We start from the raw sequence: 17500 nt of genomic DNA on the forward strand, positions 1-17500 counted from the left end.
ACGAGCTTTATCGCGCTTTACTGTGAAAGAGCTAAAGACCATGTGCGACTATTTTGAGCTCCCACGGAAGTCAACAGACAGAAAACCTGATTTACTTTCACAAGTTACAAGTCTTGTGAAGGACTGTACCTGCTCGTAGATATGCTGCGCTAGTAGGCACGCCTAGACTGGGACGGACACCATTTGAAAAGCCCAGGGAGGGTTGCACACTGCATATTTGCCATGCATGAATAGTATTGTTCCTTTTTTATTAAGTTCTTACATTCAGTTTTTCTCTTTTTGTTTTCGTGGATTTGCTGGTCTATTTATCTCCCTCCAGTTTACTTCCCTAATGATCCGTCCCTAAGACAAAAATGTTCGTTTGAAAGGGACAAGGTGCACTAAAACAATAATCTAGCAAGGGAAGGCTCAGGTGCTATTTATTCATTGTTTCATTCTTTAGGTACCGCTAGTTGACCACGCCTTTTTCGCTGTCCCATTAGCCTGCGAAAGCGAGCGTTTCTGTGGGTTTCGGGAGTAAAAAAAGAAACAAAAAAGCAGAAAACCGAGCGAGGAGCGAGGGGCGAGTTTTTTTGGTTTGTTTTATTGTTGTTGTTTTTCTTTTTGGTTCCGAAACCCACGAAAACGCTTGCTATGTCTACTGTTCCACTAGAGAAAACTATGATCTTTTTTATCCGTTTTTTTAAGGGGTGAGATGCTTGTTGAAAATTTCATTGTAAGGCGGTTCTGTATTGGCAAGACCGATGCCATAAAGAAACGCGAGCGTTCAGAGTGGGTGCAGAACGGGCGATCGCGTGACCGGATTGTAATCTCAGTGTAAATTTGGTCGCGTATCTCGCACTTGACTAAGACAAATGAATAATATAGTAGGTAGTTTACCCCTGGTACCTGACATTTTCGCTAGTTCGAAGCAAGAATTAGATCTATTAGACCAAAGCCAGTTTATATGGTAGTTGACTTTACAAACCTAGTTTAATCTGATATTGCAGTTTGTAAATAAAAAGTAACAATCAACTAGCGATTCGCGACTTAATCGTAGGCCTAGACTGAAAACAACTCACTCATCGTTTCCCTTCAAGTAGTGCATGTTTTGAATTCAACTGCTACAATCACTAGGTATTCATTATTGAATATAAAATTACAAAATATCTAAGAATTCCTCTCGATGAATCAGCTTTTCTTCGATTGTTCAGGCGCGTAGCTTGGATCAAACACTTACTCAGCGCCTAGCAAGGTCACTTGCGTGACCTTTCCGCGGCGGGGAAACGAACAAGTAAAGAAGTTCTTCCAATACTCTGTTTGCTCATAGTTGTAAACTAAACGCTCTAAAAGCCAGGAAATAACTTCTGCCTTTTTCCTGAGCAATAACGACGGCATGTTATTCGGTAATGGTTCATTATTTCAACAAATGACTAATAACAAAACGGAAAGGGAGCTAAAATTAGACAGTGTTATTTATTTAAACAAAGCGCACTGAAAGCCAAATTCAGACTGCCGCTGATTGGCGCTCGGGGAAATACCCGCAGGTTTGACCCGGGAACCTTTTAGAATCAACCTAGACCTCCCATTTGGCATTAATTTTATTTCAGAATTTTGGCCCACAATTGAAAACCAAGCTCTCGAATTCGACCATTGGCAGGCCGTCTTCGCGTAAGCCAAATAGTATGGTTTGTTTTCGGGATTCCAGTATTTTTACAAAAAGATAAAAACGGTCAATACTTTGTTGTATGACTATTTAAAGATATAGAAAACTTCAGGCATTAAGATTATTTCAAGAGCTTTTTTCGTTTTCAAATAGCGACGCTGTCAATATCGATAAATTTTGGCCCTTAGATCAGCCGCCGAAGGGCTGAAATCATTTAAAATGAGTTTGGCTTCGTAGCGAAGCAAAAAAACTTTTTTTTCAAAAAAGAAATCCAGATTTATCACTTAGGTACCAAACCCATGTGATCGGCAGAGTTCAAAGGAAAATGATTTTTTGACGCGAAATCGATCGGACCGCTCTTAGGGACACTGCCTCTTAAAAACAAGTCTTGCTGCTCAGCATATAAGCCATTCCAGAGACTGAAGTATTTCGCTGTTACAGCACCAGCCCCATGTATGATAAGACCACAGGTCAAAGAGGGCAGAATCACTTTAAAAAAGAGGTCTAGGCAAACGCTTCTGGCAAGAAATCTTGATTTCTTGAGTAGTCTTAAATTACTAGCAAACTATTTCTTGACCTTCAGTATGTGTGGGAGCTAGGTGCATGAGCTTGTTGTCAACTGTCATTCCCAGTAACTGTGATTTAGTCACCCAAGTAATCACTGAGCTTCCTAGTTAAAGAGAAGATCCACCGTGCCCACATCGCAACAAAACGATGTTTCAGATGAGCTCAAGAAGTTGTTTATTAGCCATCCATGAACTAAGAAATGTGTGACACATGCAACATGTTTGCCAACCAACCCAAATGAGAACTGCTCATAATTCATGATGTACCTGCATGAATGCCCATGGCAGAAAGTTGGTTGTGGTATACATACATGTATATCCACCTTACAGTAAATGAGAAGAACGTCCTGTGTACAGTTGATTATTATTCTGGCTACTTTGAAATTGATCATTTGGAAAGGAAGACTGCCAATTGAAAGCAGTAATTACCCGATTGAAATGCCATTTCTCCAATCATGGTATACCTCGCGTGTTCTAGTGATTGACAGTGGTCCATCCTTTGATTCGGAAAGAGTTCAGAAACTTTGCAAGGGACTATGACTTTGAAATAGTCACAAGTTCACCCAATTATCCTCAAAGAAATGGCTGCGTGGAGGACAATGTGAAGACAGTAATACCACTAATGAAGAAATCTAAGCAAAATGGAACCAACTTTTACTTAGTACTTCTAGACTGGAGGAATACGCCGAGCAAAGAAGCAGTAACTAGAAGCAGATGTCAAATCAAACTCCCCGGGGGTGCAGGGATGGCGCAGTGGTGAGAGCACTCGCCTCCCACCAATGTGGCCCGGGTTCGATTCCCGGACTCGGCGTCATATGTGGGTTGAGTTTGTTGGTTCTCTACTCTGCACCGAGAGGTTTTCTCCGGGCACTCCAGTTTCCCCTCTCCTCAAAAACCAAGATTTGACTTGATTTACTTTCATTGTTCATTTCAGTTTACAGTGTCCCCAATTAGTGCTCCAGCGCTAGAACGACTAGACACTTAAATAAAGTTCCTTTCCTTTCCTTTAAATAAAGTTCCTTTCCTTTCCTTTCCCGCTCATTTTAAGGACTTAAAAATGACTTAGTTTTCATTCAAGAACATTGAACTGTTTATAAACGTTTTATTTCAACCTAAGGACTTTGAAATAGTGCCCACTTTGTGTACAGTTCACAGGCTCATGGTTTTCTTCATGCATTGTTGCATTTGTTTCTCAGAAAAACACTTTAAGACTTGTTTATCGCAAGATTCGTGTCTTTTGTTCCTGTTTAAATTGAATAGTTTCCTTACTTCACTATTTAAAGGAAGGGTGTTACGATGTCAGGTGATAGTTGTTGACCAATGAGACACTAGTTTTGCCATGTGCTTACTGCCTTGAGCAACCCTTTTATTGTAATTTACCTGGAGCGAATTTCACAGATTAAAATTCGTTTCTCTTTTTTTTGGAAGAGAACATTGCCTCCAGTCTAAGGGAGACACAGCAAGCATGGAGCTTTGTGACTCCAACTGTAGTTACTGATAATGCTGCAAATGAAAAGAAAGCTTTTGAGTTGTTGCAGTGCACACGTGGGTGAGATTTGGTTTCTACGGTCATAGAATTAATCTTGTTGTTAAAAAGTGTCTTGAAGTTCCTGAGGTCTCTCGTCTTTGTGCTAAAGGAAGGAAGCTTGTCACTTTCTTCCATCAGTCATCAAGTACTACATGTACTGATACTTTGAAGGTTAAGCAGGAATTGCTGCTGAGTAGTGATGCAGTTGGACACAAACTTATCAATGATGTCCCAACTAGATGGACTAGCACCCTTCATATGCTCAGCCGTTTGGTGGAGCAAACACCTGCTTTGTTGGCCATGGCCTATGACTCAACACTTAACAAAGCTGCAACTACAATTAAAAACTGTGTGTACAATTTTGAGGAGCATCACCTTGCAGAGAGGCTAATTATGATTCTAGATCCTTTTCAGAAGGTCACTACCATTGTATCTGAAGAGCAGGTTCCTAGTATGCACAAGATAATGCCCATCCGTGTAAAAATTGAGAGATGTATGCAGGTGAATAACGAGGACCCGCCTGTTATTCAGAAAGTGAAACAGATTATCCAGACAGAAATGGCCTCCAGAACCAAAGACAAAGAGCTAATTAGCCTTGATGGCGTGTGAGTTAAAATCCTAGAATTAGAATTTTTTTTTTAGTTTAGAATTCCTGTCCCTTTTTGAAAAGGAACTGGCCAATAAGCCACTGTTGGAAAACGCTCAAAATGTGAGTTTAGGGGAATTCATTGTTAAGAAAGAGCCAGAAGAGGACAGCCAGAGTACCGTTACCCAGCAAAAGGACCCCTGTATCCCTGTTTACTGATTCAGATCAATCAGATGCCACCCCTATTGAGCAGTCTAACGACGTTAATGAGCCTAGTCAGCCAAGCCCACCCAAGAAAGCACAATCAGCTGACATGGATGACTGCCTGCGAGATATCATGTGCATGGGGGAGAGTGTGACATCAAGTCAGCATGTTGTGGCAAATGAAGTCAGTCAATATCTGCACTCTACTCCTATGGACCAAGACCTGATGCTTTTACTGTTGTGGAAGAAAAACCAGCAGTTCTTTCCACATCTAAGTATTCTTGCCAGAAAATATCTTGCCATACCAGCCTCATCAGTACCCTCAGAAAGGGTGTTCAGCCTGGCAGGAAATCTTGTGAGCAAAAGAGGGCTCGCATGAGCCCTAGTAATGTTGACAAGTTCATTTTCTTACGAAGAACATGAGCCTTTAGTGGTAGTACTTTGTGTTTGAAGCACTCAGTGGGCTGTTTTAGAGAGAAAATTTTAGTTGATGAGACAATGACTTGCCATTTCATGTTATGTTGTTTGCTAGGGATTTCATTAATCAGAGACCCAGTTGAGTTTGTAAAAGAACACTGTGGATGTATTGATCGAGTTTATTCATCCAATTCCAGCACTGTAACACACTTTTAGTACTGATGTACATGTAGCTTTTGTTAAAGTTGAAATAAAAATGATTACTAACAACGTTAAAAACAGTTTAAAGACTTTAAGCTATCCCTTTGACTTCTACGTAGGTAAAAAATGCATGGAATGCTTATTGGTAGATTTTTCCGATTAAAATCGATGATTGATCGGTTTGGGCAATCCAATTATTTCCGATGATCGATTGTGAAATCTCAACCGATTCCCACCAATACTGCGAGGTTTACAAGCTGACATTGTTTAATAATGTTATTTCCTTATTCACTTTAAAATTGTTTGATTTTAAATTCCAGGAAGCCCTGACCAGCAATATATCTGAGGAGGCAAAATATAAAAGTAAAACATTGTCATGTGTACTGTAATTATCACACCCTTGTGTACAATAATCTTAATTTCAGCAAAGCTGGCTCAATGCCATTACTAGGACTACTACGACTACTACTACTACTACTACTACTACTACTACTACTACTACTACTACTACTATGACTACTACAGATGAGAGAATCCACCAGGAAATAAAGTCTTTGATGTTGTTGTCTTTGAGGGTCCAGATGTGCTTGCTGAGTTAGGTGGAGTTTCTGTGTTTAGTGTGGTGGAATGATGCGGTGTGGTTTCTGTATCTTGTTTTGAAGTCGTTCTCTGTGAGTCCGATGTACGTTTCCGTCGTGTTGTTGTCTTTGCATGTAACGGTGGCTTGGTAGATTACTGATGATTGCAGGCAGTTTCCGTCGAGCGGGCATGTGTTCTTTTGTAGCCAGTTGCATGTCTTGTTGTTATTAATGGTAGCGGCGGCGGTGGCGGCGGTATCATCAATCTGTATAGATGAGGGTATTAGCCAACACCAACTCAGGAATCACGGATGGCTGCTCTCCACTGGTCCCTGTTGTTCATAAGGGCGCGAATCTCGCCAGTGTTACTGGGTCCAGTATCTCTTCTGAGGGTGTCTATGTAAGTGGTTGCTGGTCTTCCCCTGCTTTAGTTCCCAGAGGATGAGATTTGATGCAACCAGCTAAGGGTGGCGGACACAGTGACCAGTGAGGCCCATTCTTCTGGTGCTGATAGAAGTCCTCTGATAGTCCTCTGATAGTGGTCCTCTGATAGGACCACTATCCCTGCCTTATCATTTCTTTTTGGCACTTAATATGAACATCAGTGGAGAAGCGGACAACATAACAAAAAATGACAGCAAAGAAATAAGAAAAAAGAAAAACTTGGGGGCTTCTTGCCTTGCTTATGAACACTCTCGTTGATTGAATATTTACCTTACCTATCTTAATTTGAAATGAATCCATAAATGTTACACAATCCAATCCAGGGCTACAGTATCTGTTAACAATAACAACTTCAGCAACAGGAACAGGTGCTCCCAAGTCCACTCTCCACCAAGCATCCTTTGCATAATAAGTGTGCATACAGGTGTTACTGTCCCAATTTGTTCTGGTGTCTCCATCCACAGCTCTTGATGCTGCTCCACCATGAGCAGTAGAAACCTGCTCAGCTGGTTGATCGAGGGCCAAATCTGAAAGAAAATGCCCAAAACATGAGACAAAAGAGAAATACTCCAAACTACGGTCTTAAAATTAATGCCATGATAAGCAACGCAGAGCTTTGAATTAAGTTCCTACATGTACTTATGGTCCAGTACATTCTGTAGTTTGCATGGGATTGTGAGAAAATGCATGTAAATGATGTGGAAAAATGATTAGTAGAATCTGAGACAAAAATGCTGTCATCCAGTCTCATTTTATTAATAATATTAAAACCCACCTTACACAAACATCTGGACTACCCCTGTAAAGTATGTGTTGCAGCCATTTCATCAAAGCTTACAATAAACAGTACATGCAGTTGCATAGACTATTTTAAAAAGGAGTACCAGAATAAAGACAGTCTGTAAATTTGCAACAGACTGGGTATTTATTTCCATAATCATGTTGTAAACTGAAAAAAACTGTAAGAGCTTCATAAAAAACAACAAATCGATCCAGCGAATTCAATAACAATCATAATAAAATAATGCAAACAAAATTAATTTAATCTTAAATGGAACAATTTTAAAAAAAAAAACTTACTGTGTGTGTAAGTAGAATAAACTTCAACCTCACAAATTATCACATATTTAGAATGGCCAGCAATTCGGATGAACACATATCTGCCAGATGCTATAGGTTTGCAGAAAAATTTTTTTTCTTGTTTCTTTGGAATATGAGTGACAGTAGCACAAAGGTGATTGGTTGCTCCTCCCTTAGCAATTGAATCTCCTTGTAATGAAAAAGTTAAGAAAGATCAAATTAGCAAAACACTCAGACACTTCTGCACCAGTTACTAGCCACCATCTATAAAAAAACCAGCTAAATTCAATGAAGGCTATGCCAGCAGTGAGTGAATACAGGTCATACACTGTTTACCAATGTTTTTGTTTCTCAACTTACAATGTAAATGTAATATTATTGGAATCCGCTCTTTTAAAAGTTATTTTCAGTGTAGGAACATATTACAAAAATAGGCACGCAACAGATATATCAGGACTTTGTTTCGCAAGTAAACAAGCAAAGTAACTTGATCATGGCGCCAACCGAATTCGATGTCACTTTCGCTTTTGCAATTTACTTGTGCAGCCAAAGTACGATAAAAAAAATGAACATAGCAAAAATCTCCCAAATGTTTTTCGCTGATGGTAACTTTTTATATTTGCCGTTCAAAATTGATGTGATTTTCTTGTCACAAATTTTGTTGCTGATGGCAAAATATTTTATTCTTGATTGACACTCAGGGTTCTAGCTAAGGAAAATGCATGCTGGTTGAAAAGTTATGTGAGCCGGCTGATAGAAGGCATGGAGTGCCTTCTGGGGTTTTGCATGAATTTTCATCTGCTGAAGCCATGATGAAGTGAATATATTTCGTAGGGAAAAAACGACTCTTTTGTACAATATAATTATCTTCTATGACCCTTACTCGAACAAAGAAACAGTAGATATCGCTTTGGAATATATAGCCAATCTGGTTCCTTCCATAATTATAATGTCCTGGAGACCTGGTTACATCTCATTCCCAATCGTTAGGAACGCTTAGAATACAGGGATACCAAGCCTTGCGAAAACAAAATTTATGGCTAAGGGAGAAACAGAAAACGTTAAAAAGGCACTCGAAACTATACTTTTGAATAGGTTTCCCTCCTAAACGTGAGGTAGTCCAAAATCCAGCCAGCAATCACCTCAGACTCAGACGGCACTTAACAACAACACTGGACACTTTCTGAAAACCGCCTTCTGCTCTTCCTAAAAACTGTGTATCAACATTTCTTTAGTTTTGCATCAATATTTGTTTTGCATAAAGCAGGATAACAAAATCTGTACCTTGCTTAGTTCGCACTTTTGAGTGTTAAAATATAATTTTCGGTGTTATGTTTCTGACACAGCAAATCGTATATTTTGAGGTCTCCCATGCAGATACTAACCCTACTAAATGGGGGCTTAACTTCAGTGAGAACTTTTGTCTTAAAAAGGTGTCAGACGATCAGAGTGTACGCTTATTAACCTTTTCATGAAAAAGAAGTTGTAAGGGAACTTGAAAATGATCAACATAATATTATGTCAGCCTCAAAGCCAATGTTTCTCGATTCCCTTTTATTTTTTTTTCAATCTTTTGGGGTTTCAAGTATTTGTAACTAGTAACCACATCTCTTCTGACCAGGGGGGCTATATTTACCTAAAACATCTACCATGGCACTATAATGATTTATGATACCAAAACAATTTCGTGTACTATTAGGACTACATATTACCCAAAGACAACTTGAATCTCCAGAAAGACAAAACGCAGCTCAGTTGACAATAATGGAATAAAATGCTGTGCTACTGCACTACCACACGTACGCAATGCGTGCCTATTTTTCTTTATTTGGGTGCATTTACTGTACAGTAGTTATTGATATTCGAAGTGTAAATACTGCATGCTGTTGATTGTAAAAATGGTGCAGTAAAATCATGTACCACTGACCCACTCTTATCTAAGCTCCGTCTAATTGCTGTGGAAATGGACACCTTATTACAAGAACCTAACAATGACTGAACATGGTGATGATATTTTAAGTGTTTCCCTAGAAGAAGGTCTATTTCTGTTTGTTCATGATATTTTGAAGAATGACACAATGCCTATATTGAGGAAATGGTCAACTTTTACTAGAGTTGAATTAAAGCAAAGAGGATCTCCTCACATTCATGCATTATAACTCATGCATTAAAATCTGAATAGTAAATGTTCCTGTTGATTGTAAAATGTCACAGTAAAATCATGTACCACTGACCCACTCTTATCTCAGCTCCATCTGATAGCTGTGGATTGTAATCTCTGTTGAGTATACGCACTTCAGCTACATGCTCCACTCGCCCCAGGTCCACCCTCCAAAATGGGTTGGTATTTCCTGGGTCTCCAGTGTGGGCACAGACCCTATAATTAGTTCCCTTTCCACCATCCACAGCATAATTGGAGAACGATGTCTTGAATGTGCTCTTTTGATCAGTGGGCTTAAAAAGAGCAACATTTCCTTGAACAAATAAAGAGAAACATGTTCATCTACAACAGTAATTTATTAAAGAAACAAAGGTTACTCTCAGCATCTACACAATTTGAGGCTCTAAAGAAAATAAAATAGAACTGAAGTATACAATGTAGAATAAAAAAGATACAGTGGCCATGCTAATATGGCAGAATGTGGAGAAGCCTTAGTACTTAATAAAAAGGTGTTAAAAACACAGACCATTAAAAAAATGCTAGGCTTCCATGACCAAGCTTCAAACAATCCTTCTTTCATGTTCACAGTTACTCTGACACAGTGATACAGTTGTCCAGTCAAATCTTAATGATCTTACAAACATTAATGTCCTTTGATTGGTCCACAACTATCAAAAAATGTTAACCCCACATAGAAAAGAACCTTAATACAACATACAGTACACTCCTCAAGATAAGACTACATTGTAAAGTCATTTCTCAGCACCTCGGCAGTTTGTCAAACCTAAGGTTGTACTGTACCTTTAATATCACGCCTTGATGCTCCAAAGATCTCTGTTCTTAAACAAGCTTGTCCATGTTTACTTCCAGCAACAAAACGCACATATCTACCAACTATTCCATGGTACAAAACGTGTTTTACAATGGTGTTCCGGTTGAAGTTTCCACTGAAACTCTATAATCAGCAGTTATCGTTATAACGAATCACTTTAGATTTTAATCATATAAATTAACCCTTATTTGGAGCATTTCACAATAATTATTACTATGACAAAAAAAACTGCGATGATCAATTCACAAGAAATGAAGCAAAATATTTTCATAAATATCTTGCTGTCAATTCAAAGAAATCTGAGAACAACCCTAAGGTTAAACTGCATAGTTCACCAATCCTATTCAAGCATGGATACAGTGTGTGTCAAATTAAGCTACCTTAAATCCAACTTGCCCTCGTGCTGTATAATTTGTCCAAGTTGTTCCATCCGTGGATGACTGTAGATTGTATGTCTTTACCCACTGATCTGCTTTGGAATTTCCCTGAGTTGACACAGCACAGATGATATGAAGTGACTGTAGATCAATCTCTAGATACGGAAAACTGTCCCTTGATGATGCACACCATGATGATCCTTCTGTGTAGTTTAATCTCCCATTTTTGGCTGGTGTGTTGGAACTGAGATCAGAAGAAGATGACATCTGTCCATCAAGAATAAATCCTTTCTCCAAACCAAGAGCATCTTTTTCACATGATTCTAGGATACAAAACAAAGTCAAGGATATTTAAGAAAGGCTAAGGATACCAGTCAGTGTAAAACGCAAACTGCAGACTGCAGACCAAGAGTAAAATGCAGACTGAGCAGGGCTTGAAATTGCAACTCACTGGTCGCCAATGCGACCAAAAATTGAGTGCTGGTGACTAGATTTTCAGAACTGGTCGCCAGCTGGCAAATCATGTTTTTTTGTGATAACCCAGGATAAACAGTAAACAATTTTTGTATTTGAATCTTTATATGATGAACTGGTAGCTAGAATATGACTCACCCTTCTTTTCCCACTAAAATAATGTATAAATACTACAAGAAAATCGGTTTCTCACATTGTTAATTAATAGCACAAAATGTACTTTGGTATTTCGATGGCACCATATTGTTTCAGTGGCTTCATGTGGTCGTGGGCGCACTTAAACATCGTATGCTTCTTGCCGGCTACGTGAATTTTTGCACCCGGAAAACGAAGATTCAGCAAGAACTAGCTTGATATTGATAATATATTGATAATGAAGCTGGGCATTGCATAACTAGACCCTCCGTGAGGGTACACTGGATTGCCTGTGGTACGTGCAGCCCCGGAAGGGGGGGGAGGGGGGACTCCCATATGGAACACACGGGGATGCTAGTCGGAAATTTTAAATTTAACCCCTGAAGGAGACCATCTGGGCGTGGCTCAAGCTTTTTGTGACTCCTAAAGGAGACCAATCTGGGCGTGACTTAAGCAAATTTTGACCTTGGCGGCTTAAAATATTGGCGCTTTGCCCGAAACACCCTAAGCGAGACCAAAATCCAAAATTTACACCCCTAAGCGAGACGACGAGCATCCCCGTCTGTTTCATATGGGATTACCCCCCCCCCCCCCCCCCCCCCCCCCCCCCGGGCGTGCAGCGTTCCAGGCAAATTGTGACTGGCCCACGGGCCGATTACGGGCTTGCAAAAACAAAGCAAAAGGTAATTACAAAACCATATAATAAACTACTTACTAACCGAGCTAGCTCGAGCCATACTGGGGAATATTGGCCCTGGGTCGTTTTTGCACGGACCTCGCTGCGCTCGGTCTGTACTGCCACGACCTCGGGCCAATATTTCCCTGGCAGTACAGCCCTCGCGCTCGGTTAGTAAGAAGTTATTAAGGGGTCACCCAAAAGTCATACCAGCAGAGGCCCTTTGGCTCACAGGTCCTCACACGTTCAAAAACCTGGCTACTGGCCTAACTCTTCTTCCTACTTTCCCAACCGCGAGAAAACCGCGGTAAATCAGCCATCGCCAAAAAATTTTTTTTTTTTCTCAAAAAATATTTAAGTTAGGGGGAAAAAATACATCATTTTAAAGCTAAGAAAATAAGCTTTCCAACAGCATATAACTTATTTACAGAAAACTGAAACATTTTATAAAAGCGAAAGTTGAACGAAAAAATTTAAGAAAAATAACAGTAAAATATGTTTTCTAGGCAAAATTTGGTCATTTTAGCGTTGATTACGAATTTTTGGATGCAAAACTAATATTTTCTGCAATTTATCTGCCTTCTTGGACATAAATTCGACCGAAAACTGATAAGGCACGAATATATTTTTAGATCTTTAGGAATAATAGATAACGTGGTTCAATGCGTAATGTGATAATGCGATAAAAGTGTCAAATTTGCGACCCATTGCTAACGGCAACGGAAGCGATCGCATTACGAATAATTAACCTCTGTTGCCAAAAACCACTCAAATAACCGGTCAGTGTAAAACGCAGACTGCAGACTGCAGACCAGGGATAAAATGCAGACTGCAGACTGTGGGTTAATAAAATAATAATGAAAAAAAAGTTATAAGAGTGTTAGTAGCCGTTTGTACTTTCACACTGAAACCCCAACACAGCTCCCATCACTTTGGTTGCCCCACCGCATGTTTTATCGAACTCTGTAAGAATTGAAGCTGTTTGAATCCTTGTTGTTGTTTGAAAAAGGACAGTTTCGTTAAGTGAGTTGCTTTTAGGCAAAGAAGTCACCACCCCGTAATTCATATGCCCAAGATACCAGGTTTTTGTAAGTTTCTTTTTCTGTCAAGTGTGATAAAGTTTGACAATGAAATGAGCGAAGTCAAAACAAAGATCACAATCGCCCAACTCTTGTTTATGCAAAGTCAAAATTTACTCTCCAAGACGCGTACGACGTTATTTATCACCAGGTAATTCCATCATTTTGGAAATAGCAGCTACTTTATTATTCATCTGCGTCACAAGTTTTCACTGACTTTGGGGCTCATTTTGTTGAAACTCAAGCACGCTTCCAACAGGCCTGTGAACCCTTCCTGCTTACAGAGCAATACTAAAAAACTTCTCCCATATCACATTTGAACCTTAAGCTCGAAAATTCAATACACAACATGATATTATAATTCACAAAGGCAGAAAATACCACAGAATCCTTTTCCAGCGAAAATTGTATTGAAACAAACAACATATTTGCTCTTAGAGGCGAAAACCTCTTCCTATTTGATTGCGTGCGTGAAGACAAGAAACTCAATTGTGTCAAATTACCATGTACTTCAGGTAAATACTGTTCACTTTGATTTCGTCTCGACGGGCGATAGATTGTTGTCGAAGTCCAGTACTCGTCGTTTTTGAGATTCATGCCTAGTTTATCCAACTGACTTTCCATTATTGAGCTCCATAAGGGTATATTTTGTTTAAGGATCCACTAAAACGCCATTCGCGTTGCATGACTTTCGACGCCATTGCAGGCTAAGTTAATGATTCTACTGTGTCCACAAGAGAAATCTACGCAGTTCCAGTACCCTCTCGATCCTAAGAAAATACGCGCAGAAGGCTCTATACACAAAGACACTACTTACCAGGGGAGTGACAGGCAAGACTTTTACCGACACGGAAAAAAAAAAAAAAAAAAAAAAAAAAAAGAAAACAAACAAACTAAACGTAGACCTTGACTGGGTTTGCCCATAGGCAACCCAGTAATGAGTTTGAAATTTGTATGGAACCTTCAAAAATCAACCTGTACCCTCAACATAAAGTGTGTTGGGGAACTTGTCCCCTCTCTTAAAAAGTGGAGATAAATATTGGTAGAAAAGTATGTTAAGAAACCAAGTTCCTCTGATTCTAGAGGCTCCTGAAACCGTTCCTTTTATTTTATCCTGGTCGGAGACTGGTACGAGCATTGTGGTTGTGTGGTGACAAAGGTAAGTTGCTTGCCACGCAAGCTGTAGCAGAATAAAGAACTACGTTTTCAAGAGGTGAAAAGCAAGGATAAAGGACCCATGTTTGCCTTAGATCACCATCACCAAACTAAGGACAAAGCTGAAAACAACACTGGCTTTAGAGGTCTTTCTCGTGCTGTTTTTTGTTCCCTTGCATGCAAAGTAACATTTAAAATCCTGTTCTCACTTAACTCATATATTAAATAAGTTGGCGACCAAAATTTATGATCTGGCGACCAGATTTTTGCCATTAGTCGCCAGCTGGCCCCTGAGCAAAAAGGTAATTCCAAGCCCTGCTGAGGTTACAACGTAAATGTTGAAAAAGCCCAAACCCCTTAGAAATGCTAACCTTAGGCCTATTTGAGCCTAAAACAATATTTAGGCTTAACTGTTAGCATTTCTCATGGGGTTTGGGCTTTTTCAACAGTTAAATTATAACCTCAGTCTGCATTTTACCCCCGGTCTGCAATCTGCAGTCTGCGTTTTACACTGACCGTTTCGGGAAAGCAAAGTTCCTCTAGAATTTCACATAGATCTCTTTGCAATGCCAGCGCAGGGAAATGTTGCCAATTGGCATGATATATTTTTCGGTTTTAACAGTATTGTAATTTTTTGATTTATGTTTGACGCTCGCCATGAGCGTCGTTTTGTTGTTTAAATTCGCAAACATTCGTGTAACCATCGGACTTCTATAAAAATTTATGCCATAAAAATTTATGCCAATCTTGCCACTTCAGTGATTCTCGCGAGACGAGAGTCCCATCCCTAGAGAAGAGTGTCTTGTCTCAATTCAAGTTCCAGTGCAGTCTATGAGAACTTCATTGGGTGTTTATCTCAGGTTTCAAGGACGTTTGGTAATTTGACCCGAAGCAGTACTTTATTCAGTATGTTATTATTTTAATATGATGTTGAATGTTGGCGGGCCCGGGGTTCTTTAAATAGTTGATGAAATGCTCCGCTCTCGGCTACAAAAAAACTATGCAATACAGGGCCACATATTTCCGTATCATGATCACTGAATAACAAAAGCTCCTATTGTTACGTGTTTCGTTCTTCGAAAGCTTCCAACTAAATTTCTATCCTTTAATTTCAATTGCTCTTTAAATTAGAGAGAATTCATCCATCCATAAAGTTCGTGGAACTTCCTTTCTTGTATGGATGACCACATAATGACCCAGAACGAGACGACTGAATGATCATAAATGCATGCTTAATTAATACATAGCCGAATTATTCAACAATTTGTAAGGCGTCATGACGTTTATAAGGGTAATGGACCACTTAGAGTCAACGAAAAATCCTTAGTTTTGCGTCATGTTCTAAAAAATACAGCAAAAATACTTAAATATTGCCTCCCCGCTGGAATTCGGAGTAGCTTGTACTTATATGGCGCGCGCGTCGACCCGGAAAAAGGCCACAAAACAGCAAAATAAGCACTTCTTGATAGGATGCCCCCTCAATTACTGTGATATCGACCTTAAACTGTAAAAGTCACTTACGTTTTACTTACCAGACGATAAATGGGCCAGAAGAAGACAGAAAATCACCCGGAAACAAAGAGCCTTGCAATACGACGTATCTCCCACCATGATTGCCATCTTCCGAGGGGAAATAACATAAATCATACATGAATCATATTTCAAAGGTCACGCGCGTTCCATCACGTTTAACAAATCGCGAATTCGTGTCTCGCACAACGGATCCCGGACGATGGATCACTCAATAGCTCACTACTTGGCCTGAGTCTTTCACGACATGTTATGGGAAAACCTCTCCCCTACAAAACAAGTTAAAAGTTGGAGCAAAGGAAGGTATCTCAGACTGGTGTGAGTAGTCGGGTAAAACGATCAACGTGAATTAGCTCCAGTTTTATTTCTTTCTTTTTATTTCTTATTTCTGTTCCCGGCTGGGGAGCCCGAAAAAAGTTCCTGTTTGGCTGACACAGTTTCAGGGATTGGAATCTTCTGATAAGGTAATACAAGGGTGGGAGGGAGGAATTTAACAAAGGGTCAACTTCCTGTAAAACTATGGCAGTGTTATGGGACAAGTCACGCTTTAGCTTCAGATGTCAGACGAGGTTACTCAAGACAGAACGACAAGAAATAAACAACAGCGAGAGAGATTCCTCAGTGCACTCTACAAGCCTGCGTCGCTCCACTCGCTCTTGATCTCTGTGCAAATCATGGACAACAAAACAAGTTTTCACTTCGCGGCTATGATACTACTTCTGTCTGACTTGATGTTCAAGTTAGTCAATGGTATGTTGTTTTGACTGAATTATATCGAGCGCCTATTATTTCCAAGATGGTGATATTATAAACTCTTTTTCAGTTTAATAAGAACCTCTAATTTTGGGGCTGAGGTCGAACATTCTAATGTTTTGACACTTCGAACCTGAAAACGTTCTTAATAATGTTCTTAAAGTTGTGTGGTGTACTAAGTTCAACTGTTAGTTCTTCTTCAGTGTATCATGCAATGAGAAAACCACAAAAGCGTCCAAACAGAATTTGTGATAATTGTCTTCTTGGCCGACTACAGTTTTACGTCGAGCTTATGACTCCACTTACGACTCCGATCTTTGATTTTCACCAGGCCATAAGCGCTCTTACGACTCCGGTTACAACTCTGACTCCGACGCAAATTTCCCTTTCGTAAACGGTCGTTGCCATTTCTCAGAACGGTCGTTGCCATTTGAAACGGTCGATGCCATTTATAACGGTCGACTACACACTTCACCTCACAGAAAATTAAAAGAAACAAACTAAGAAAAAATATTAACAAAAATTAAGATAAAAGAGGAAAAAAAAAACATTTATAAAAGAAAAACTGGAGGAAAAAAAGAGTCCGAAAATTTCAAGGCTCGAACTCGGGCTCTTAGCCCTCCCTAAACAGAACCCAAACCCTAACTCATATGACCAGCGAGACACAACTCCCAATAACCGCAACCTTTTGAGTTCTTACACCTAATGAGTGTAATTCAGAGCTAAAAAATGGCATCGACCGTTTCAAATGGCCACGACCGTTCTGAGAAATGGCAACGACCGTTTCAAATGGCAACGACCGTTTACGAAAGGGAAATAAGCGACTCCGACTCCGACTGACCATCCTTAATACGCAAAATAAAGACGTTCTTATCTGACCGCTCTCAGCTTTGGGTATGTTCTTAGTTTGTTCCTAAAATTTTGATTAACCTCAGCCTCGACATTCTTATGAAAAAGGTTCTTAGAAAAGAAAAGAGTGTATCTGAATCCACGACTGATTCCGTGAGCATCAGTTGCCTAATTGACTTCGGGATTTCAAAAGGGAGTAACTGCGGAGTCGAACGTAATGATCTGACACT

At 39.7% G+C, this 17500-nt stretch overlaps 2 protein-coding genes across 7 annotated transcripts in view; one reads left to right on the forward strand and one right to left on the reverse strand.

Moving 5' to 3' along the window:
• LOC137974089 (uncharacterized) overlaps positions 1 to 139 on the forward strand; it is a 3160-nt gene extending 3021 nt beyond the window's left edge. The window contains exon 3 of the mRNA XM_068821010.1: positions 1 to 139. This exon is cut by the window's left edge and continues 1101 nt beyond it. Within this exon, the coding sequence (XP_068677111.1) occupies positions 1 to 139 (139 nt within the window).
• LOC137974334 (uncharacterized) overlaps positions 1 to 17500 on the reverse strand; it is a 141306-nt gene that overhangs the window by 51217 nt on the left and 72589 nt on the right. For all 6 annotated transcript variants that reach the window (XM_068821264.1, XM_068821263.1, XM_068821262.1 and 3 more), the window contains exons 5-6: positions 7250 to 7438; positions 6445 to 6696 (exon numbers count right to left, since the gene is read on the reverse strand). In XM_068821264.1, the coding sequence (XP_068677365.1) occupies positions 6445 to 6696; positions 7250 to 7438 (441 nt within the window). The remainder of the gene's footprint in view (positions 1 to 6444; positions 6697 to 7249; positions 7439 to 17500) is intronic.

This window comes from Montipora foliosa, chromosome 10 (genome assembly GCF_036669935.1).
Source record: "Montipora foliosa isolate CH-2021 chromosome 10, ASM3666993v2, whole genome shotgun sequence".
Taxonomy (NCBI): Eukaryota; Metazoa; Cnidaria; class Anthozoa; order Scleractinia; family Acroporidae; genus Montipora; species Montipora foliosa.